General features: G+C 38.4%; 1 protein-coding gene across 3 annotated transcripts in view; it reads left to right on the top strand.

Annotated features, from left to right (window-relative positions):
• Positions 1–2,936: 2,936 nt before the first annotated feature.
• Positions 2,937–22,880, top strand: part of LOC127462001 (ATPase family AAA domain-containing protein 2-like) — a 28,399-nt gene continuing 8,455 nt past the window's right edge. Inside the window, exons 1-17 of one of the 3 annotated variants that reach the window (XM_051770264.1) lie at positions 2,937–3,229; positions 5,306–5,354; positions 5,688–5,780; positions 6,798–6,876; positions 7,645–7,759; positions 7,976–8,091; positions 9,323–9,497; positions 10,135–10,223; positions 10,548–10,707; positions 12,060–12,150; positions 12,602–12,910; positions 14,695–14,797; positions 16,102–16,285; positions 17,815–18,000; positions 19,100–19,235; positions 19,451–19,509; positions 21,850–21,978. In XM_051770264.1, the coding sequence (XP_051626224.1) occupies positions 3,008–3,229; positions 5,306–5,354; positions 5,688–5,780; positions 6,798–6,876; positions 7,645–7,759; positions 7,976–8,091; positions 9,323–9,497; positions 10,135–10,223; positions 10,548–10,707; positions 12,060–12,150; positions 12,602–12,910; positions 14,695–14,797; positions 16,102–16,285; positions 17,815–18,000; positions 19,100–19,235; positions 19,451–19,509; positions 21,850–21,978 (2,295 nt within the window). In that variant the 5' untranslated portion in view covers positions 2,937–3,007. The remainder of the gene's footprint in view (positions 3,230–5,305; positions 5,355–5,687; positions 5,781–6,797; positions 6,877–7,644; positions 7,760–7,975; positions 8,092–9,322; positions 9,498–10,134; positions 10,224–10,547; positions 10,708–12,059; positions 12,151–12,601; positions 12,911–14,694; positions 14,798–16,101; positions 16,286–17,814; positions 18,001–19,099; positions 19,236–19,450; positions 19,510–21,849; positions 21,979–22,880) is intronic. The other 2 variants (XM_051770265.1, XR_007900273.1) reach the window with 2 other exon arrangements.

Here is a 22,880-nt window from a genome sequence, read left to right as displayed (position 1 = left end):
ATGCAAGCTTAAGCCCCTTTGTGAAGGCATCTTTTGATGGCCCTGCATTATCAGATCATAAACTATTCTTTTATATACCCTTACCTCACTTATTGGATAGAATGGATGGTGCCCAGATAATTCACTATTAATTTCCTCCCATTTAAATATGTGACCTTGCACCTTGCTTATCGCTATCTGCTCAGATGCTGCTCTTGACAAACATTGTTAACTTCTTACAGACTTTTTTATGGTGCTACTCATGGCAGCACCTGACCACCTCACAAACAACTACTAATTTGTCTTTTCCCTCATGAGCTGAGACAGTAGTATCATCTTTGCTTGCAGAAAGTGAGTTAAGCTGATGTGTAGGTTGCACAACAAGTGCATTTTGTGTTGTTCCCTGAAATCCTTCAATTCATGTCAAACACCTGAATAGAGAACCATTGGTGGAGATCCAGGTTCAACTATGGATGTTTCTTTATCTTAGGAAGCAGGGCAAAGAGCCAGGGAATCAGTGAACATACATCTTATATGGCTGTTCACACACCATATACAGATTTCAGTTTCCATTCTTTCCATCTTTTGGATGGAATAAAGGAAGTATGGCCAGAATTGCTCACTAACTTGGGTTGCCTAAGATGGGGTACCTTAGACCTGATTTTTCACAGTAATTATTAAGTTCAGATTTCCTATAGTCCCCTGGAATTAAGGTCCAAGGATAATAAAAAAGGAAAGAAGGACAAATTATCACAGTCACTTTGGTTTAGTGGAACAGCGGGTATCCTACTTCTGACTAACTGGCTGGCAGCTGCAATTCCTTTAAGACCTACAGTCTATTAAATGTTAAATTAAAGCTATGAGATTTTAAAATTCCACAAATCAAGCTGGGAGGATTTAAAATTTGATATAGAAAATAAGGAAAATAGAATTAATGACAATTTTTAAAAATTATGGTTTAAATTATTCCAGTATGGCCCTGGAATTTATAGAGAAAAAGAAGTTTTAATTCTTCCAGGCAATACTCAAATTCCTAAATCTAGCAACCATTCTGCAAATGCTACCTCATTCACTAAATCAAATTCCTCTTCTACAGTGAATCAGGGATTGGTTAGCTCACATTTAGCATCTTCTTCAACACAAATTGTTGACTTATTCCCAGATCTTACTAAATGACCCACTGTTTGGAAAGGGACTTACACAGCTGGGCTGAATTAGCATTATAAAAACAATCACAGACATGGTATTGCTGATCTCCTGAATATGAGTCACTGATGTTCTCTTAATGCAGCCTTTCTTTTGCCTGAGTGTTTTAGAATGCTAAATCACAAAGAAGCAAATACACTATTAAATATATAAAGATTTCTTATTGTTGCTGGATCATTCTATATTTCTGAGCAGTAAGCATAAAGGAACAAAATTCAAATTTATAACTTGTATTAGCTACTCTGGCCAAGAGCAATTAAATATTTTAATATTATGGCTTCTTTCAGTGACACTAGTTGATCTCCCTTGCTTTCCTACTTGAATATGTCTAAGAAAATGCTACATAGAAGTGTGACTGTTTTAGTGTTAGACTATTGCATGCTTCAGAAGTTCAACCTTAAAACAAATAAAGATAGAATATGTATATATTTGCTAAATAGAGATAGAATGTGGATAATTTTTTTCAATACTATACTGGCCCATTTCGACATGTAATCTCCTTAGCTGTTTTTATAGGTTTCTAACACAATATTTGTTATTATGTCTGCATCACCTGGGGTTTTTTTGTTATCTCCTTAAAAAGACAATGTAAATATCAAATGATAATCAGTCTTATTTTGAAAATTACGTGTAGTTATACGTCATGCTAAGTCCATATGTGCTGAACTGCTTTACCAAAAAAAAATAATTCACTCCGAGGCAAAACCCAGCAATTGTACAGAAGAAACAAAAAAACCCCAGCAATGGGGTTCTCCACATCTTAGTTTCCACATCTGCTAAAATGGAAACAATTGTGTTTTAACAACTTACAGGTCAAAGAGTAGTTGCTTGTGACCTCTTCTGGATCACAGTTAGAAATTATTCTTGTCATTGCCCTCTGTGTCTTATTCCAAGTGCTGGGGGATCTTGGGCATCCCCAGTTCTTGCCGGCTTGATTTGGAGGAGTAGGAGCTATATATGTGCTTCAGGAACTTTGAAGCTGTTTTTATTCTGCTTTGGAACAGGAAATGAAACATTTTTAAATTAGGAAGTTGGACAACCTGTATCCTACTGGTTTAAAGGCACTGTTGAAGAGTTTGACTGTTAATGTTGATTTTCAGTAGCTCTTGCTACATGAGGGAAATTTCAGGAGTGCAAAAGAAAGGTAACATGCCAATATTTAAATAGAATAAAAGAAATGACCCAAGAAATTATAGACCTGTCAGTGTCACATAAATCCTTGGAAAAATAATGGAATAGATAATACGAAACTGAATTAAAAAAGAATTAAAAGCGAGTGGCAGAATTAATGCCAGTTCATTTGTGTTTTGGAAAATAATCCTATCAGGCCAGCTTCACATTATAGTTTCTGTAATATAGGTTGATTAAAGGATGAAGAAAATAGGATTTGGAGGTCCACCAAAGTTGCAGACTTAGACAAAGTAGTTACACCACTACAAATCAATCCGTTTTATTAGGCAAACTTTTAAGAAAGTAGGATTTTTCATCATCTTGCAAAGCTACTAAAAGGAACCTTATTAGCAAGCTTATGTACGTAATATTGGCTAGGGACTTTCTACTTCTTTTGACAACAGAAAAAGGTATTGTTGTTTCTGGCAGCAAGACCTAAGTGTATTCACAGTGGTTAGGCTGAGACTTCCCTATGTGCTGCCACGTATACAACAGGTCTTTATTGTAAGGGTGGTGAGGCACTGGAACAGGTTGCCTGGAGAAGTTGTGGATACCCCACCCCTACAAGGGTTTAAGGCCAGGTTGAATAGGCATTTGAGCAACCTGGGTTAGTAAAAGGTGTCCCTGCCCATGGCAGGGGGGTTGGAATCAGATGATGTTTAAAGGTCTGTTCCAACCCAAATCGTTCCATGATTCTGTGATTATGAAGTGCTGGGCTGCAGGTGCCCTCCACAGTACAGTCCCACGAGGATTGGATGTGATGGAGCCTGGAACTTTGGTAAGGGGGTGTTGCCAAGCAACCTCCTGGAATCTCTGTAAACACTCCATTGCAGTTGGTAACACAGTATCCCTTCCTGTCATTCTGCCTGCATGGGTATGTCCTGTAATCATTATTAATGTATTGATTTATGTAAGGTGAGAGCCTTTGCACTTCACAGCCAAGCTCTTGAACATGAGGATTTTTTTGAAACAAGTGCTTGTGGCTGTTTAAGACTTCCATGTCAGAGTGTGTGCCAAAAGGTGGATTTGGCAGGTGCTTCACCTGTAAAGAATTTGGGCACAGCCAAAGCTTTAGTTGGCCACTAGTATCTTCATTTTGGGGTTGCCAGTTGCAGAGAGATCTTCATGTAGGAGCATCTTTTGTGTGTGGGCTGCTTCTTGTGAACAAAACCAATCTTTATGTTGTGACTTTCAGTAGATTTAACTTGTCCTCGAAGTGCCTTCATGTTTAATTAACCTTTCTCTCATGCTTACAAATAATTTTCTAACGCCTAGTCAAGTTAAGATACAGGGGAAAGTTGGATACAGTCAAAGTGAAGCAGCTCTAGTGTTTTTGTCTTTGTCTCCATGATTTAATTCTCTTTATGAAGCCCAAATTAACATTGTTTTCTGAAATGTTTGCAAAGTGTAACAGCAGTGAGATGCTTTTTCTAGCATATATAGTCATAGAAAATCAGCATGAGACCTTATTTCCAGTTAAGAGAAGAATAAGCAACCTGTTGTCTAAAGAAGCCTGTGAACTAAAAATGACTTAATGCAATCATGCAGACAAGTGCTATGAAAAACTTCCATAATTTCTTTCTGGTTTCTTCCTATGATCTTCAGAACTCATTTTTTTCCTGCTACTTGAGATTTTTTTTATTGTGTTTAGCAAGAGGGAAAAATAAACCTGAAAAGAGTGTGTGTTTTTAAATGCTCAAACACTTGTTCTTAACTCTTGCTATAAAAAAGTCAACATTTGACCTAACTTTTAAGTAAGGTTGAAAAACTCGGCTAAGAGTCAGTGACTCTTATTTTGTGCACATTATATTGAAATGTTGCACTGATTATGTTTGTTAGTTTCAATGAGATTTTTTTGTACTTGCCTGTTGTTGCTCTTGCCTGTCCACTTTGTATCTTAGTACTGCAGAAGCAGCATCACCAAAAATGGATGACAGAGAGAAGATGAGCAGGGTATTTCACACAGAGAAATTATTTAGTTGTAATTTAAATTTAGCTGAACAAACTTCTTCCAAAGCATGGAAAGCTATTTTTGCTCTCCAATTATAATTTAACTTCTTACAGTCATGCCACAGCTACACTCTAAGGGTGGGAGAAACATCTTCTTCAGAAGATATTTACTGATATGCTGCAATGCGTCTTCCACTATGCTTTCTGAATTGCCTTATGACTTTTGAGTGGACTCTGCTTACAAACAACAGTTTCAGGGCTTGGGTTTTCACTTCAAATCTTACTAAAAACTTAATTCACTGATACCTGATTTATCTGTGTTTTGTCTTGTGCCAGTCTTGCCTGTGAGCCCAAGTGGTCCTTTGTCCCAAGTGGAACTCATGTTAAAAGGATAGACAGCAACCATATTCCCTCTATCTTAGTTTTGCTCTATTACATTTAGTCCACTGCCCTTTTGAATCACAGGTGCTTTAGTTTTTAAACATCTTCATAACCTTCTTTGATAGGGTTTTTTGGTTGTTTGTTTTTTGGGGTTTTTTTGTGGTTTGTTTGCTTGTTTGTGTTTTTTAGATCTGAATTCTTTCGTGGTTTAGTTTTTGTTTTGGGTGGGTTTTGTTTTTGGTTTTTCTTATGAAACCAGAATTGTCCATAGTACTTTGTATATCCTCTCCCAAATCCCAGGATGATTTTCTTTTGTCTGCTAGGAATTGCTTTGTCCCAGGTTCTACTAAACTCTTGGATTATTTACCTGGTATTAATTGATACACTCTATTTTGTATCTGGCTAGATGTAACTATCATATTTACTAAACCCTATTTTAGAGTAGTAATACTTGTTATTAATCTTGGTACCAGAATGATGTTCCTATTTTCTCCTTTCATGCCTTCATTTCATCTTTTGTCTATATAGAGTGCCTTGGTAATATTACTGTAAAAGCACCAAATATACCCACAGGTTTTTTGCATATCTGTGACTGATCTTTCTTGTTTCCTTTAATTAGGAAAGCCTCAATATGGGAAGAACTAACACAGAAAAAACTAACAATCCAGGTATCATTGTAGGCTAGTTCTATTTTAAATTTTCTTGACTATATTCTAGCCAAAAGCCTTGTCTTAAACAATTGAGATGGGCTGAACTACTGGTTGTTTTTCATCTATTAGAAAAATCTATGTTGCTATTGACATTATAAGCCATGGGCTCTAGGGCTGTACTGTAGAAAACTCAGAACAGGTATTCAGAGAAAAAAAAAATCCATTTTTTTTCCAAAACACTTACAAGGTAAAAGGTTGTGGACAGGTGGAAGTGCATTTCATGTAGCATGTTTTGAATATATTACCATTTGCAGCAGTACTTACACAGTTTAACATTATGTTGATGTGCAGTGGTTTCATCAGGACATGAAGCAGAAGGTGTTGGTCAACGACGCTCCATTCGACAGAGGAAAGCTGTTGAGCGCTATCAAGCTCCTTTGGAAAGTAGGTGTGGGTGTGCTGGATTGTCGTTAAGGTGGATGCCACTTCTCAGCTGGAAAGGGGAGAGAAAATAAGATGGAAGAGAACTTGTAGGTTGAGATAAGGCAGTTTACTAAAGCAAATGTGCACAAGCAAAGAGGAAAAAAAGATTTTATTTTCTACATCCCATGAGCAGGCAATGTCTGGCCATTTCCCGGGAGGCAGGGCTTCAGCATGAGTAGCAGTTGCTCTGCAAGACAAACATTGTACATAAGGAATGCCCCACCTTCCTCTTCCTTTTCTTAGGTTTTATATCTGAGCTGATGCCATATGGTTTGGAATACCCCTTTGGCTAATTTGGGTCAGCTGACCTAGCTGTGTCCCCTCCCAAGATCTTGCCCACCCCCAGCCTATTGATGAAGGGCCAAAATGTTGGACAGACAGTGCTGACGCTGTGGGAGGACTGCTCAGCAGCAGCCAAAACGCTGGTGTGTTCTCAACACCTTTCCAGCTACCAATGAAAACCACAGCACTGTGAGGGCTGCTATGGGGAAAATTAACCTCACCCAGCTAGACCCAATGCAGTATGTTACAGGCACAGTTTCTCATGGGACCTAATTTCTTGCATGGAAGTGAGATTTTTTTTTCAGTGAAAATACATGCACACAACTTTTCTTTACATTTCTTACATTCATTCTGCCAGTAAATTTTATTAAATGAATGCATCCTGTGCACATTCAATTTTTTTTTGCATCCTTTTGGCATCCTTATTGATGTTTTTCAGTTAAAAAAATTACCTACGTATCCTCTAAAGAATAGTAATTAAAGAAACTTGATAATCTTACTCTTGTGTTTTTCAGTTCTCCTTAAAAATCAGGTGTGCCTTTTTTCACTTTGATCAAACCACCCAATCTTCCCCTCCTCGAAACTTCCCCTGAACTTAGAGATGGGTGATACACATCCCTCTTTTTGCCTCTTTGACTATCCTGCTTCCTCTCAAACTTGTTTGTAACACTATTCTAAACTCTTTGCTTTCAACAGATCTAGGAAAACATAAGATAATTTTTTCCACCTGTACTTCACCTGTCAGACAAAGAGATTCATGTAAAAGAACTAAAAGGTTGGTGGTGTATGGTTAGTTCTTTCTCAAGTGCTGTCAGTCACATGACTGAATAATGCTTTCAAGGGTTTTCGGACTGTGATAATTAGAGATTAATATAATTACAGATTATTGCCTTGATAGTCTGAAATTATAAAGAAAACAAACACTGAGGGGGAGGCCATCCTTTTTACTAGCCATCATATTTCATTTGAAAATGCAGCATTTCTGGTCACTGATAAGGTGTTGATGAGAGTTGTGGCTGAGACTGAGTAACCGAAATTAATTTGTTCTGGAATGGAAACCCTAATGTCCCTCTGAAAATCTTAGACTACTTAATCTTTAGGCATGCAAATTATTTTCTTAAAACTGAAGATAATTTAATTAGAGGGAGAGCCTGTATGGAAGTTTCAATGATTTTTTTTGTTTTTAATCACTCAAATAAAGATTCAGGTTTCTCTTTGGAATCAATTCATGTTTCTGTATGAAACTATCCTTAAACAAGAAAAATGCTAAATGAAATTCAAGATTATAAATTGCAATAGTAATATTTGTAAGCACTAAGAGTTGTTAAAAATAATTCACTTAGTTTAATGTCTGGAGTGACCATTTTCCTTTTTTTATTCATGGCTATTAACTGCAAAACAGTTGGAATGATAGATAGTTTAGATAGTTTATGCTCATTTATAAGGTCTTTTGCATTCACTTGCTATGATTAGAAAATAAAAAATCTTCTATCTGCACTGTAATTTAGAAAGCACCTTTTTCTTACTTCTTAATTCAAATTAGATCTCTTTCGGTCAACTCTCGGAAAGACAACTTAAATGAAGTTCACAGAACTTCACATGAAAATCAAATTAGAACAAGTCTGGCTGGTGTTGAAAGAATGCAAATAGATAGTTCGGTAAGTATTTTTACTTCACTGTGTCGGTGAGACCTTTGCAGTATTTATGAAAGTTTCCAGTAACGGGCCATCTACAACTTCCTTGGTTTACAGTTTTCTCTCAAGTGATTTGAAAATTGCAATGAACGTTTCCTTGGTGCTGACATCTAATTTCTGATAGGAAAGATTGCAGCTGTCTTTGACATATAAAATGTGTTCTGTTGGCTTCATCTTTAGGTACAATTTGATGGCGTGGGTGGTCATTCTGAACACATTTCATCTTTAAAAGAGATGATCATTTTGCCGTTGCTTTATGCTGACGCCTTTGAGAAAATGAAACTTAACCCTCCCAGGTAATAGGCACCATGTAAAATTGTAAGTTAGAATTGATCTATTTTCAGGAGAATCAACGTTTCCATGCCTCAAAATTTTCAGCAGTGCTGATGGGGATTTTTAGCACTAGTAAAAAGTAATTTTTTAAAAAAACGATAGAATACAGCATATATGTAGGTTCAGAGATTTACTATGTGACGAGACTATTCTTTAAAAGTGTCTTGCCTTTGAAAGGTGGGGTTGGAGATTTTTTCTTTAGAGTCCTATGCACAAGCGGACTTGATTAGTTTGTAAGTAGAATAGAATTATCTACTGGTAGTCAACTGTAGTTCGTTTTTTGGAAGTCCCGTTCTCTCTCCCACCAACTCTTTTTTTTTCAAGTGCTCAAGTATCAGTTTTACAATTGATAGGACTTGCAACTAGGACCTTGCAGTGTTAGTTGTGCTTGGGCTAAAATAAGAATATGTCCACTTCTTACACAGCTAAGTGAGTTCTGTGTTACAAAATGAAGTTATTAGAGACTTGTTAACTTCATATATTCTTGGTCAGCAGAATTCAGTCATGGTATACTGAAATAGGACTTTAAATTCTTTGCTTTCAGCAACTTTAAAAGTATTAAAAACATTGAAAAGAAAATCTGTGTTTTGCTTCTTTATTTGTTGAAATTCTTTTTGAATCAGCAGTGCACTGGCTTTTCTAGTTGATGGGAATGCAGAAATACGGAATACCTTCTCCTCTTCCTGTATCACCAGCAAAGGGAGACCAAATCCAGTAACCTAATGCTTTTTAAGTCAGAAGTAAATGCTTTACTCTCAAATCTTGCCTTTTGTGAAAACAAGAATGAATATGCAGTGTATCATGTAAAAATGAACTGGTGATTCCTAACTTAGCCCAGTCTCAGATTTTGTGTTGGAAGTTTGTTCTTGTTTGGCTGCACTGTGCTGTAACCGCCTCTGCTGGTTTGTCAGAAATTTTGGAAGCGTCCTTCTGGAATGCTACTTACTGTCTTTTCTCAAGGTTTTGTATGTCTGCATTATCCTCTTATTAATTTTGTTTGCTGCCTTGTAGAATTTGGTAGGAATTGACTTTTGACTTTTTTCATACACTTCAGCTGTTACTGCTCTCTTATCCATCAAGTATTTAGTTTAGGAGAGCAGTGTGTTTTAGGAATGGTGGTTGTAATAGGTACTTTTCCATGATGGTTTTTTCTTATGTGATTTTTTTTTTTAATTTTTTTTTTTCAAATTGCAGAGGCTGTCTATTCTATGGTCCACCAGGGACTGGAAAGACACTGCTTGCTCGTGCACTTGCTAATGAATGTAGCAGAAGTGACAGGAAAGTAACCTTTTTTATGAGAAATGCTGCCGACTGCATGAGTAAATGGATAGGAGAGTCTGAACAACAGCTTCGTTTAGTATTTGAGCAGGTAAGGTTGAAACGTGCCGTATATTCCTTTCAAGTTGTAATTAATTTTCTGTGGTTGAGTAGAACTCATTCTTTTTCATGTTTTTCTCAGCTCCTTCCACTGAAGGTCCACTGGGATTGTCAGTGTTTCCTTTTTCAGTGGGGTTTTTAGGGGCTTGAAATCTTGAGATATATTGGGAAAGATTAGTAAAGCAAGTAAGAAAATCACTACCATCACCACCCTCAAAAAAACCCCCACCATAATTCACAACCCAAACAGTCACAGAAAAGGTTTTAAGAAGCAAGAGATGGTTGCTTTAGATCAGAGGGAAAAAGATGCAGGCTGAAAGCATGTTCATTTAAATTGGTAATGGAAGGTTGCTTCCAGAACCTGTAACTGAATTAAGTCCTGTATCTGTTCTTGGTGGTTGCCAAATAGCTGTAAAAACTACTGGTATGATTCATTTCCTGGGTTGACATAGGCTGCTGTCTTCTGTTACTCATGCCACTTTACTCAGTTAGCTCAATTAGTAGGGATCCCTGATGCTAGTCTGAAAAATCTAGTTCCAGTGCCTTTCCAATCACAATTTTTTTCATGCATTTTCTCTTTCAAACAGTGTTGTTTTCCTGATGTCAACATTCTTGCGTTTTCACTGCAGGCCTACCAGATGCGACCTTCAATTATTTTCTTTGATGAGATCGATGCTCTTGCTCCCACACGGTCCAGTAAACAAGACCAAGTTCATAGGTAGGACATGTTTTGTGTCTGCATAAAAGCTGCTTGATCTTTGTGAAAGGAAGACCGCAACCGATTTAACTTGATGTGACACATTCATTTATCATGAAAACTAGTGCTACTGAATTTCAGATGATTTTTAAACGACAACAAGCAAAAACAATTTGCTAAGATTTATATCAACACAAGTTCTGTGTTATGTCTTGAAACAAGTATTTTCCTGATCAGCATCTCATCAATAATGGGTTGTCCTTTTGGAGGGATCAATTGAGAAAGTTATGTGGAACTTAAGAAAATTTACTAAATTGGTGAATAAAAATTATATATTTCTGTTAGCTCTGTTGTGGGGACACTTCTGACACTTATGGATGGCTTAGCCAGCAGAGGAGAGGTTGTGGTTATTGGAGCCACCAACAGACTGGATTCTATAGATCCTGCTTTACGAAGACCCGGACGCTTTGAACGAGAATTCCGTTTCAGCTTACCAAACGAAGAGGTCAGGACTTTGACTCAATGCTAATGCTTATGTGTCAAACTCCACACCCCTGTAACAAGGCAACATTGTGGAGCAATGCAAGTCTCCATCAGTAGAGTACAGCCTGGACAAGAGAGGGCTGTCTGGAGAGATTGCATTGCATCGTGGAGGGCACACTTGGTACTGAATACATAGGAATAATGTGATTTCAACAAGTAGTTTTGGTTTCACTGTGACCAGCAAAGAAAACAGCATGCTGCTAGTCATCAAAATGTTTAAGAAAGAATGAATGTATTAATTAGTTTTAAAGTGCTGCTGTAGCATCTTGAAGGTGAAAGAAATGGTGTGCACACAAGAATTCCTTTTCGGTAGCAAAAACTTTGATCAAGGCTGATGCTGGAGCGAATTAAGTATGTTGGATCCGACGTTCTTACTGGTACTTATTAACAGGGACTTGGACTAAGATGTGAAGCACGTTGCAGAGGTGCAGGGCTTGGGGAGCTTCTAGTTCAATGGCAATAGCTAAACAATGAAGAAATTCGTTTTATAGCAACCAAAAAATATCATGGTGGGGATGGGGTGGGAGGGAGACCCTGTTTTTTGCAGTTTTTCTCTGGCTATCACTGATATTAGCACTTTTTGGAAAAAGGATAAAAGGCATATTGGACTGAGAGCTAGTAGAAGTGCACTAAGCAGTGCATTAGCACAAACATTTGTATCCAGTTTTTATCTGCCCTCAGGAACAGAAGACGAGGTGCCGTGAAACAGATCTTATACACAGTTGTCTACTGTGGAAGAATATTAGAAATCTGCCATAATTAATCGGTGTATCAGGAAATACTTCAATGAAAGTCTTGCTAAAATGAGAGATGAGGATAGGTGATGCTTGACATTTTCTGGATGAGTGACAGTGGTTTCAGTCATACTTTTTGTTCTGGTAGTAACTAGCAATTTGAAACGGAGTGCTAGGACTGTTTTCCTTGAATGAAGTAGCAGAAAAGCAAATTTAGTGAACTAATGAATTCATCACCATGAAATTTTGCTAAATTTGAGAGAATTTTCTTTGATGCAAAATCTCCATTTGCAGATAGAGCTTTTAGTATATTTTTTCTTTATTAGGTCTCACGCTTGTGAAAACTGACTTTTTATGGAAGATGTACATGCCTTTTAACTCACTGCATCCCCCAGCAAGAGTTTAATATTAAATTTTCTGCTTGAAGAAGCAATGAGAACATTAATAACTGACCTTTAAAATAGGTGGAGAAGCAGATAAGAAAAGTTTTTGTATTAGTCTGAGGGTTTGGGGGTTCTGTGTTGTGGTTGTTTTTTCAAGAGAAAACTTAGGGCAAATTAAAATGCAACCATTTTATTAGCAGGAGAGACAAGAGATTTTCAAAATTCACACACGAGGCTGGAAGAAGCCATCAGACAACTTACTTGAAGAGCTGGCTGAGAAATGTGTTGGTGAGTTTGAAAACAGTGCTGGTCCTTTTCCCCTGGGCAGCTTTTCAGCCTATCTTCTGCCAGCCTGTAGGGCTGCATGGGGTTGTTGTGACCGAAGTACAGGACCCAGCACTTTGCCTTATTGAACCTCATACAATTGGTCTCAGCCCATTGATGCAGTCAGTTCAAATCTGTCTGCAGAACCTTTCTGCCCTCCAGCAGATCAACACTCCCACCCAATGCAGTGTTGTCCATGTTCTTACTGAGTGTGCATTCAATCCTCTCATCCAGATCATCAGTAAAGATATTAAAAAGTACTGGCCTCAATACTGAGCATTGGGGGACACCACTAGTGACTGTCTGGCAACTGGATGTAGCATCATTCACCAACACACTTGGCCTGGCCACACAGACAGTTTTTAACCTATATATATATATAGACATAATATTTGATTCTTGTTTTGTTTACTAGGATACTGTGGTGCTGATATTAAGGCCTTATGTGCTGAAGCTGGCCTCTGTGCTTTGCGCCGCTGTTATCCTCAGATACATGAAAGTGACAAGAGACTGAAGATAGATGCCACTTCCATTGAAGTAACAGCAAAGGATTTTGCCATGGCCATGCAGAAGATTGTTCCAACTTCACAGAGAGCTGGAGCTTCACCTGTACGAGCACTACCACCTATTTCAAAGCCGCTGTTAGAAAACACTCTGGAAAGAACTTTACAAGCCTTGCAGAGAGCATTTCCCCATGCAGAACTTGCACTGAAGAAGGACCAAGGTATAACAATAACATCTACTTGTTTAAAATTCTGCCAAGGCACATACACAAACCTCTCAGCCATAATGACAGTACAATTTTATACTTTGCATGTGCACAGTGCAGGAAGGGAGCTGTGAGTGACTAGAAATATGCTGTAGACAACTATGCATTCTCCACTGGAGCCCCCCATTTCTGACAATAACTAACATCACATTTACCATTTCAGAGATGGATCTAAGGTTTCATGTATGAGGCACCTCTTTCCAAATCATAGAATCATAGAATCATAGAATGGTCTGTGTTGGAAGGGACCTTAAATATTATCTAGTTCCAACCCCTCTGCCATGGGCAGGGATACCTTTTATACCAGGTTGTTTGGAGCTTCATTCAGCCTGGCCTTGAACACTTAACAGAGATGAGATCCATTTTGGGCAACCTGTTCCAGTGCCTCTCCACCCTTACAGTGAAGAATTTTTCCTAATATCTAATCTAAATCTACTTCCTTTCAGTTTGAAGCCATTCCCCTTGTCCTGCCATTACATGCTCTTGTGAGAAGTCTCTCTCCATCTTTCTTGTAGGCTCTCTTCAGGTACTGAAAAGCCAAAATTAGATCATCCTTAAGCCTTTTCCATGCTTAACAAACCCAATTCTCCCAGCCTTTCCTCCCAGGAGAGGTACTTCATCCCTCTAATCATCTTGGTGGCCCTCCTCTGGACTTGCTTCAACAGGTCAATGTCCTTCCCGTGCTGGGGAGCCAAGAGCTTGATGCAGTACTCCAGGTGGGGTCTCACCTGAGAAAAGTAGAGGGGCAGAATCACCTCGCTTGACCTGCTGGCTGCACTGCTTTTGATGCAGCCCAGAACACATTTGGCTTTCTGGGCTGCAAACACAGATTGCTGGCTGATGTCCAGCCTCTCATCCACCAGCACCCCCAAGTTCTTGGCAGGGCTGCTCATGATCAGTTCATCCCCCCAGCCTGTATCAACACCTGAGATCCCCTCAACCCAGGTGCAGCACCTTGCACTTGGTCTTATTAAACCTCATGAGGTTCTCATGGGCTCACTTCTAAATCTTATCCAGGTCCATCTGGATGGCATCCCATCCTTCAGGTGTGTCAACAGTACCACTCAGCTTGGTGTCATCTGCAAATTTACTGAGGCTGCACTTGATCCCTTCATCTATGCTAATTATGAAGATACTAAAAAGCACTAGTCCCAGTACAGACCCCTGAGGGACACCACTTGTCACTGATGTCCATCGAGACTCTGAGCCATTGACCACTACCTTCTGGATGGGAACATCCAACCACTTTTTTATCCATCTAACAGTCCACTCATTAAATCCATCTGTCTCCAATATAGAGAGAAGAAGGTTGTGTGGAATTATGTCAAAAGCTTTACAGAAATCCAGATAAATGACATCTGATGTCATTGACCTCATTTACTGATATAATAACTAATGTAGTAAATAAATGCTTAAGTGAAGGGAGAAGAGTTTTTCTGGTGTCTAAGAACTACAGAAGTTGTTCCTGATTATCTTTATTCTAAGGAAAAAATCTCCCAAGTTTTTATCAACAGAGGGATAATACCTGATGCAAATCATGGAACATAGGACAGTTTTGTATAGACTTATACAATCTCCTTTGATCTGTGGTAGCATGAAATCTTCAGAAAATGGCATCCAAATGACAAAATACAAGAGAAGTGGTTTCCAGCACTGATTTCAAAGGTGTATTAATGCAAGAGTGAGATATGAACTATTCAGGAAAGTTAATAAACTTCTGTCTTTAAATGCTATTTTAGGAAATGATGTGATGGACAATGAAGAATCACCATCAGTTTCTAGAAAGATGCCAACTCATAAAATTTCTGGTAGAAAAAAGGCAGAATTCCACACTTTTAGCAGGTACATGTCCCCTTTAGCATGCACAAATGTCCCCTTTATGGTTACATTTTTGAGATGGCTGGATCTGTAAGCTGTTCTGGTGTGAGGGATGCTAGATGGAGTTAAGGATGTGTGTGTGGGTAATCTATTTGCAAGAAGTAAGAGTGAAGATCTGAATGGCCCAAACCTCTTTCCCTAAGTTGAAGTGGTCCACAGATTATAAGAACATGTTGATTTAATGCATAGTATTCCTCGAAAGACTCTAGACCCCCAAAATGTGCAGTCTGTCCTTTTAGCTTAAAAAACCCCTATGGACTTGTGTAGCCATCTTTTGCCCTTCTACCTTCCAAGATTGTTGAACCAGTAGCAAATTATGTATCAGAAACAAAATTGAGAAATGGTTTGTTAAAACACTGTGAGAAAAATTTAAATGACATCTGCATTTTGTGCCTTTACCCTACTGAGTTTTTGTTATTCTTTTGATGTTTTAATTGTGAAAGTCACATAAGCCAACAGGTGAAAAAATAGATTATTGTCAGTTATTTTTCTCCCTTTCTATTGCTGTGCTATCCAAAAAATGTGACCTGCTGAATCTGGTTAGGTCTCTAGGATCCTTGACTTCCACAAGTAAAGGTATAATAGTATCGTGGTGGAAAAACACAAATAACTCTTCACAAGTGTGTTTCTTGCTCACAAGGTTAGATTACTAGGAAATTAATACACAAGTCAATGATGAATGAATAAAATGAACATAAATTTTATATGTAGTGTAGTGCTGTAATTTAACCAATCCAAACATGTACTTCTTCAGACACAGCTAGCCTGTTTCAGTGCCAACATCAATTTTTTTTCTTAGAAATGTTGTTTTGCTCCTTCCAACCACGTCCAGAATCTATGGCAAAATTTAGCTAAACTTGACAGCTGTAGAGATCTCACAGTTACTTACTGTCAAAACATGCTGAAAATGATTGTGCATGGGCAGTGAAGAGGCCCAGACTGGTTTGTGCTGAGAGAGTTCTTATTCTGCCCTGTATCAGGTTACTGACCAGTTGTTGTGCTTGTATTTGGTTGGATCGTCCCCCTGTGGGATTTATGAGCTGTTACTTAACCCAGCCAAAGGAATAGCAGACATGCTAGGGACTGGCAGGACTTCTTACCTGAGGAATGGTACCAGTTACTGAGAAAATAGGCTTTGATAGGCTTCCTGATCACAGGCCAGCATATGGTGAAACATGGAGAGTATTTCCAAAAAAAAAAGTGTATGGGAAAAAACTTGTGCCTCACCATCACTCATTTTTAAACTTGTTTTCTTCTTATTGTTGTAGCAATCCTCCTTACCAGCCAACATCTTTCAGGCCACGGTTCTTAATAGTTGAAGAGCCAGGATCTGGGCAAGCTTTTGATTTGGCATCTGCAGTAATACATGCCCTGGAAAAGTTTCCAGCTTATACACTAGACCTAATGACTTTGTTTGTTAGCAGCACATCACAGGAAGAAACATGTTCACAGGTATCTTTTTACTCATTAATCTCATAGGATTTGTGAACTGTATATATATAGTGAAGTGAGAAAAATTCACTGTTAATGGAAGTGGCTTGATTTGAATGTGCTGTTATGTTTACCTCTGTCTGAAAATCCGCTTTTCTTGTAGATGGAATGATACCGAATAAGGATGTTTATACATAGCCATGTTTTCCATTTGAAATGAAACAGGGAGGATATTGTTAGCAGCTTGGGAAGATGGGAGATACTGCTAATAAACCCCTCTTTGCGGCAAGAAATCCTGCTGGTCTTCGTGGGATCCAGAAAGTTGTTTTTGTTGTTTCTTAAGTCTCTGTGCTCCCTGTAGATAGTTCTGCATCAGCCTGATGGTGTGTCATGCACTTTTTGTGGCCTTCTTTTTTATTATGTTTGTAGGCACCTAAGGTTTTGGGGAAAAGAAGGGTTTGGTTTTTTACTTATACAGCTTGTACTGCTGTGATACATGCAATAAAAGTGTTAAAATTCATGGAACACTTAAATTTGTAAACTGGTGTGTTTTCCTTAACTAAAAAAAAATTAAATATAAGCTTATTAGTGCTGTTTTAATTTTCTATCTTTAGGCAGGAAATTGATTTCATTGTTTGGCATCACTGTATTCAAATATTTTAACCTTTAGTAGTAGCATTTGAGTTCTGTACAAGTCAGGAAGAACACATTATACGACGTGATTCTCATTTGTCACATAGGAGGAACAATTCCTTTTTTGTCATGGTTGCATCTGTGGTCATATAACTTCCCTGTGTAGTCACTGCCTGGATACACCAAGTCCACTTCCCATTTTTTGACAGGAACTCCCTAAATATTGCTAATCTGAAAGGGTGCCCAGAGAAATTTGCCATGTAAAAGGACTGTTGCCAGTTCCCTCATGCAGTACATTCAGGTCCTCTTCTGTGACTGAGGTGCCATGATCTTCCAAGGCATGTCATCTGGTCTGGTGGATCCTTTGGTAATGAGAGGCTGTGAGTGATTCATCTCTTCAGGCAGACTAAGGACTGGTCAGTTCTTGTAAAATATGCTTGAAATTATGAATCGTAACCAGGCTTCTTTTATCTTCTCAGCCCTCATCTTTTCACATAGATATTTGTTTTTTCAGACTGTGCTCTGTTCTGACTTGAGTATGTGCCCACTCTGAATTGAAAATGGTGCAGTTACAGTTGTGTAGCAATTTATCCAGGTCATCTAGCTGAAGGGTTAGTCTTGTTTTTTCAGGCACACCATCACATCGGCTGAATTCTGAGACTCTTTAGGAACTCTTACACCTAAGAAATTTTGAAATCAGGCACAGATTTAGGTCTGTTTCTATCTCTGTAGCAACGTCCATATTTTAGTCAAAGTGAAAATTTTACCTTATTGTTAAGGAGTTGTTCATTTATTGGTTTCTCTTGATGTCTTTGTTTATGCATTCTTATTTCATAGGATAGTTCAACTGATATGTAGTTATTTAGTTATCTGCTCTACATGATGTAGTTTTCTTATCCAAGCTTTCATTTTACCAGTTGATACGAGAAGCTCAAAGAACAGCACCAAGCATCATTTATATCCCAGAAATCCCTTGGTGGTGGGAGGCTGTTGGACCTACACTGCAAGCTGGTTTTACAGGACTACTGAATTACATTCCATGCTTTGCTCCAGTTTTGCTTCTTGCAACATCTGATGTGCAACATGAAGATCTCCCAGAAGAGGTATTCCTGGCGATACTTTTCTTCCTTTATTACTCAGTTTCTTGTTAATTTATAACTCTGTGAAAACCTTGGAGTATTGTGCTGCTCTTAAGCAAATTCATACTGTTATTACTGAGGCACCAGAACCCAGTCTCTTAAAATTGGCTTAGACAAAGAGATATGGAAAGCATTTGTCTAAAGTGTTTTCTGAGTAAAGAGATTGACTTTGACCCAACTTTTTCTTGCTTCTCACCCATGCTTATCTGACAGATGTATAGACTTGCTTCAGACAATCATTTCAGTGGCTTCAAGATGGTTAGGTGTGTCCTTAGTGTGCTTGAAAGGTAGCTAGGAAAAAGATTGGGTTTTTTGATAACATTTTTACCAAAAACATGAAAGGTACTTTTACAGAAAAAGGATGGTGATCACACTGTTACTGATAGAATGTAATTTCAAATATAAATTATTTAATGAAAAATTCAATTTCTTTCTTCATCTAGATGAAAACTTGACAAATTAAAAAGTTAGGGTCCAGCTTCTGTTTAGGTAACTTGGAAATCAATTTTTAGTTGTATTCCTTAAAAAAATTCATTAAGAGGATGTGCTGAGCTTTCTAGACATCTGAGAGTGTGCATTAAAGGAAGGTGTTCAAAATGTGAATATACTGCTCTGATTATTTTGTCTCAGTAACAGAAGTTTTTACAATGCTAATAGACACCTTCTAAATTAAAAAAAAACAAACCTCCACCTTAACGAAAAGTTGGCACTTGTCTGCTGAGCCTTGCCTCTGTAGCTGCCATAAGAATTCAAGTTAAAGGACAGCAAAGTAGGTAAATATAAAATAAGCAGCCTTAGGGGTGATGAATGTCACCCCTTTCTCATTGGCTTATCATACATTTTTTTCATGAAACTTAAACTCTAGAGGGTTCCTTAGAGAAGGTATTTTAATATGTGCTGCTATGAAAATCTAGGTTTTTAAGGCCAAAAAGTTAACTTAACATAGCTTGTCTTCTCCAGATGAGTATTTAGCTTGATTTACAAAGGTACTCATCTTTTTGGAATAGAAAAAAAATATTTATGTGGCCTTACGTCTGAAATGTCTTTTCCTCTCATGCTCTAGATAAAAGCATTGTTTGATAATAATCGTGAAGAAGTTTTCAAAATCCCGCGGCCTACCTGTGCTGAAAGAAGAGGGTTTTTTGAGGATTTGGTCATGAAGCAAGCTGCTGAACCTCCTGCATCAAAAACCAATGCAGGTGAGGATATTCTACTCATAAAACTTTGCTACTGTAAGTTAATAGCTACTACAGTATTTGCTTTGGTGGTAATTTTCTATCAATCATTTTTCTGTGTTTTCTCTGTTATTACAGAGAGGTACTTTATATACAGTACTCTGTATATACAGTACCTTCACTGATACTGTATTCCAGATAAAGAGAAATCTTGACTTAAGAAATCTGTGTCATTCCAGATTCACGGGTACACCGTGTGACTCATGCGAGATGTTCTCAGGTGGATGAGCAACTGCGAGTATGTGACAGGAAAGCAATGAAAATTCAGGCACAGGGAGTGTTTGTGGATTACTCTGAGCTCAGAATAAGTCTAATTTCAATTTTGTTAATACTGACACAAGACAGTGTCAGTTTTCTTGTTACCTGTGTAGTTGTAAATTAAGTTGTTTGCTAACCAATGCAATTTCAAGCAATTTATGGGAGGGATATACAGCTTGTGAAATAATTCAACATGCAATTGTTGTTTCTACAGCTGTTCTAGACTGCTGCTCTTGCTTTTGGTGAATTATATTTTAGGAGACAGGGTTCTCTTCCTAATTTTTAATGTAAAAGGGCGTGTTAAATTTTAAGATAGCCCACTGACAATCTCCTTGTGCTATTGGTTATTAATGTCTTAGCAGTTTTTACGATATATTAGGAGGATGTTGTTTTGTTTTGCTGTTTGCATGCTTTCACTTATTAGGAAATGGAAAAGGACCTTGATTTTTAGCAGTCATGGCTTTAAACCTGAAGATAGCAGGTTGACTTTAAGCTCATCCTGGTTAAAATATTAATACCTGCTTTTCCCAAATTATTTCAAAATCTAGAGTTAGAATTTTGCATTCACACAGTTATAGTGTCATAAGTTATTCCAGTTCCCTACAGGAGAAAAGTTGTTATCCTAGATTAGAGTTGGGGAAAGGGTCAAAATTGGGCCTAGATGCAGGGGGTAAAAGAGATTTATTTGCATGAACTGGAGAGGGTAGAAGAAGAACCTGGTCTTCAGGGGATATTGTTGTGACAGAAATGTGGGAAATTGCTACATTGAAGTACTGGAGGTTGGTCAAAGCAGATGCTGCTGCTGTTTACCTGCCTGAGAAAGGGAGTATTATTTGGATGTTTCTTCTGCATGAAGACAATGTGACCAGAGTGGAATCCCCTTTGCTGAAGAGGCTTGTCCACATAATTTCTGTCACATTTTTAAGCTGTGACTTAATTTTTAGAGGTGAAAGTATCTTTTTAAAGCTGGAGTCCTAAATAAGCAAATTTCAGGTGGTTTTCTTGTTCGTGTCTGCCTGTGTATGGAGAGAAGCCACATATGTTTTTCCAAACTCAGGCTGCTAACAGCATGTGCTCTGAAGTTATTGCCCACTGGGGAAATCATGTGGTAGAGCCCTTACAGATGTTTCAGCTTATATGTATTTTTCAGCTGTGAGGAGAGAGCTACAATCATGAAACATGTCTTTTTAAAAAACTTGTTTAATTAACATGGGTGCCACTGGAACTTGCTGCTTGTACCAGAGAAGTTCTTTGGAACTCACCTGCAGTTAAGAAGCTGGATGAACCTCCAAAATATAACTTCTTGGTTTTGTGTGGGGTGGGGATTTTGATTATTTGTTCGGTTGGTTGCTTTGGTTGCTGGGGTTTTTTTTGTTTATTTGCTTGGTAATAGGCGTAGAACTTGATGAAATAGAAGAGCATACAGTTACCTATGTGGCAGCAATTAGAAATAGTATCACATGCGATGCTGGCCACACACCTCTGTCATGCCCTACCTTTTGTGTCTGCAGCAGCTGAAAGCATGCTGCATGGTTTTTGTGTGTCTTATCTCACATCTGACATGAGAGGAATGCTCAGATCTTGTGCTAGCTGATCTGAGGGAGGCTGAGTTAGTGGTAAGTGGTTGTGAGGCAGTAATATTTTCATTTGTTGAGGTTGCTGTCTTAAGCTACATTTTCACAGCCTCACACAACACAGAGCTACTGTACAGCCCCAGCAGTGCTGCTGCTAGCATGTTAGTGTTGCTTTCTCAGAGATTATCACATTCACATCTTTGGTAACAGAAAGGACTGTGTGAGAGATTGGTAATTTGCTACAGGGAGTCTCTCTGCTAGTCTCTTGAGTTGAAAGGTAGGAGCTAACTGATGTTAGGCACAGTACACATTCAGCTAATGGGTAAAGGTGGGCACCTAAGGATGCTTCCATTTCTGACTGACACAGCTGTATCTGGAAGATCTGTAGCCAGGCTTCCAAAGACACATTTTCCAGGGCCCTGTATGACATTCTAATGAAATGCAATTGTGGCTTTGCTGTGGTAGCTACTCTATGACAAACTGGATTGTGTTGTTCCCTGCTGTTCTGGGGGCAGTTAATTGTCAATTATGATTGTTGATATCATAGAATGATGAGTAAAAAAGTATTGTCTGAACTTTAAGCCTTCCTTTTCTCTGAAGTGTGAAAAATTAACCCATTTTCTCAAGTTAAATCTTGTCAGATATTTAATCAGTTCTCTGAAGTGCCACTTTTCTTTAACAATATAAGAAAGTAGGACATATTTTGTGCTATTCGAAACTGTAATTTCCACTTTTTTTTTCTTCAGCAAGTGTTGGATTCTATTGTTGAGGCAACTGAAAGCGTCAGTATATCGAGCATGGAAAAACTATATTCTATCCTTAGCCTGTGCATTTACCGACATCGAGATGATGCTGACAAAACTGAATTAGTGACGGTAAGTTTTTTGTTATATAACACTTTTTGTCACACACTGTTATGTGTGTGTGTCTATTATGCCTATGTATGTGTGCACTGTGAACATAGTACTTATTTAGCATTACTCTTTACTGCTTAGTTGCCTGTGTTACAAGACTTTTTCATTTTAGTCTGGAAGACATTTATCTATATTGCAAAACCATAGTTTGTATTTGGCATAATTCACAGAATATGCTGAGTTGGAAGAGACTCACAGGGATCATCAAGTTCAACTCTTGGCCCTGCACAGGACCATCCCCAAGTCACATCATGTGCTGTGTTGTCCAAACACCTCTTGAACTCAGATAGGCTTGGTGCTGTGATCACTTTTTTTGGGGAGCCTGTTCCAGTGCCCAATCACCCTCTGTATGAAGAACCTTATTCTAATATCCACCCTAACACAACTTCCCTGACACAACTTCAGGCCACTCCATTGGGTTCTGTCACTGCTTACCACAGAGAAGAGAGCAGTGTCTACCCCTCCTCTCCCTCTCATGAGGAAGTTGTAGAGTGTGATGAGGTCTCCTCTAAGTCTCCTCTTCTCCAGACTAAACAGAACAAATGAGCTCAGCTGCTCCTCATAAGGCTTCCCCTCAAGGCCCTTCACCATCTTTGTTGCCCTCCTTTGGACATACTCTAATAGCTTAATATTGCTGGCAGTTCCAGCAGGAATAGGCTTGAAGACAATGGGGCCACCCCCACAGACCTCTCAAAGCAGTCGACCCCACTATGCCTTCTCCAGAACCTTTTCAGGGATGGAAGGCTGAGAAAGGAGGGTTCTTTTCTCAGTCTGCCACTTCCTCTTTCTTCCCTTGTAGGCAGTCACACATGGTAACACTTGTGTAGTAGTGTGCTGGTTTAAAAGTTAACCAGCAGGGGGAA

This window comes from Manacus candei, unplaced genomic scaffold (genome assembly GCF_025592945.1).
Source record: "Manacus candei isolate 608988 ecotype Guabito, Panama unplaced genomic scaffold, ASM2559294v1 h1tg000008l, whole genome shotgun sequence".
Taxonomy (NCBI): domain Eukaryota; kingdom Metazoa; phylum Chordata; class Aves; order Passeriformes; family Pipridae; genus Manacus; species Manacus candei.
The sequence above is the reverse complement of the archived record's forward strand: the minus strand, read 5'-3'. Positions and strand labels throughout refer to the sequence as shown.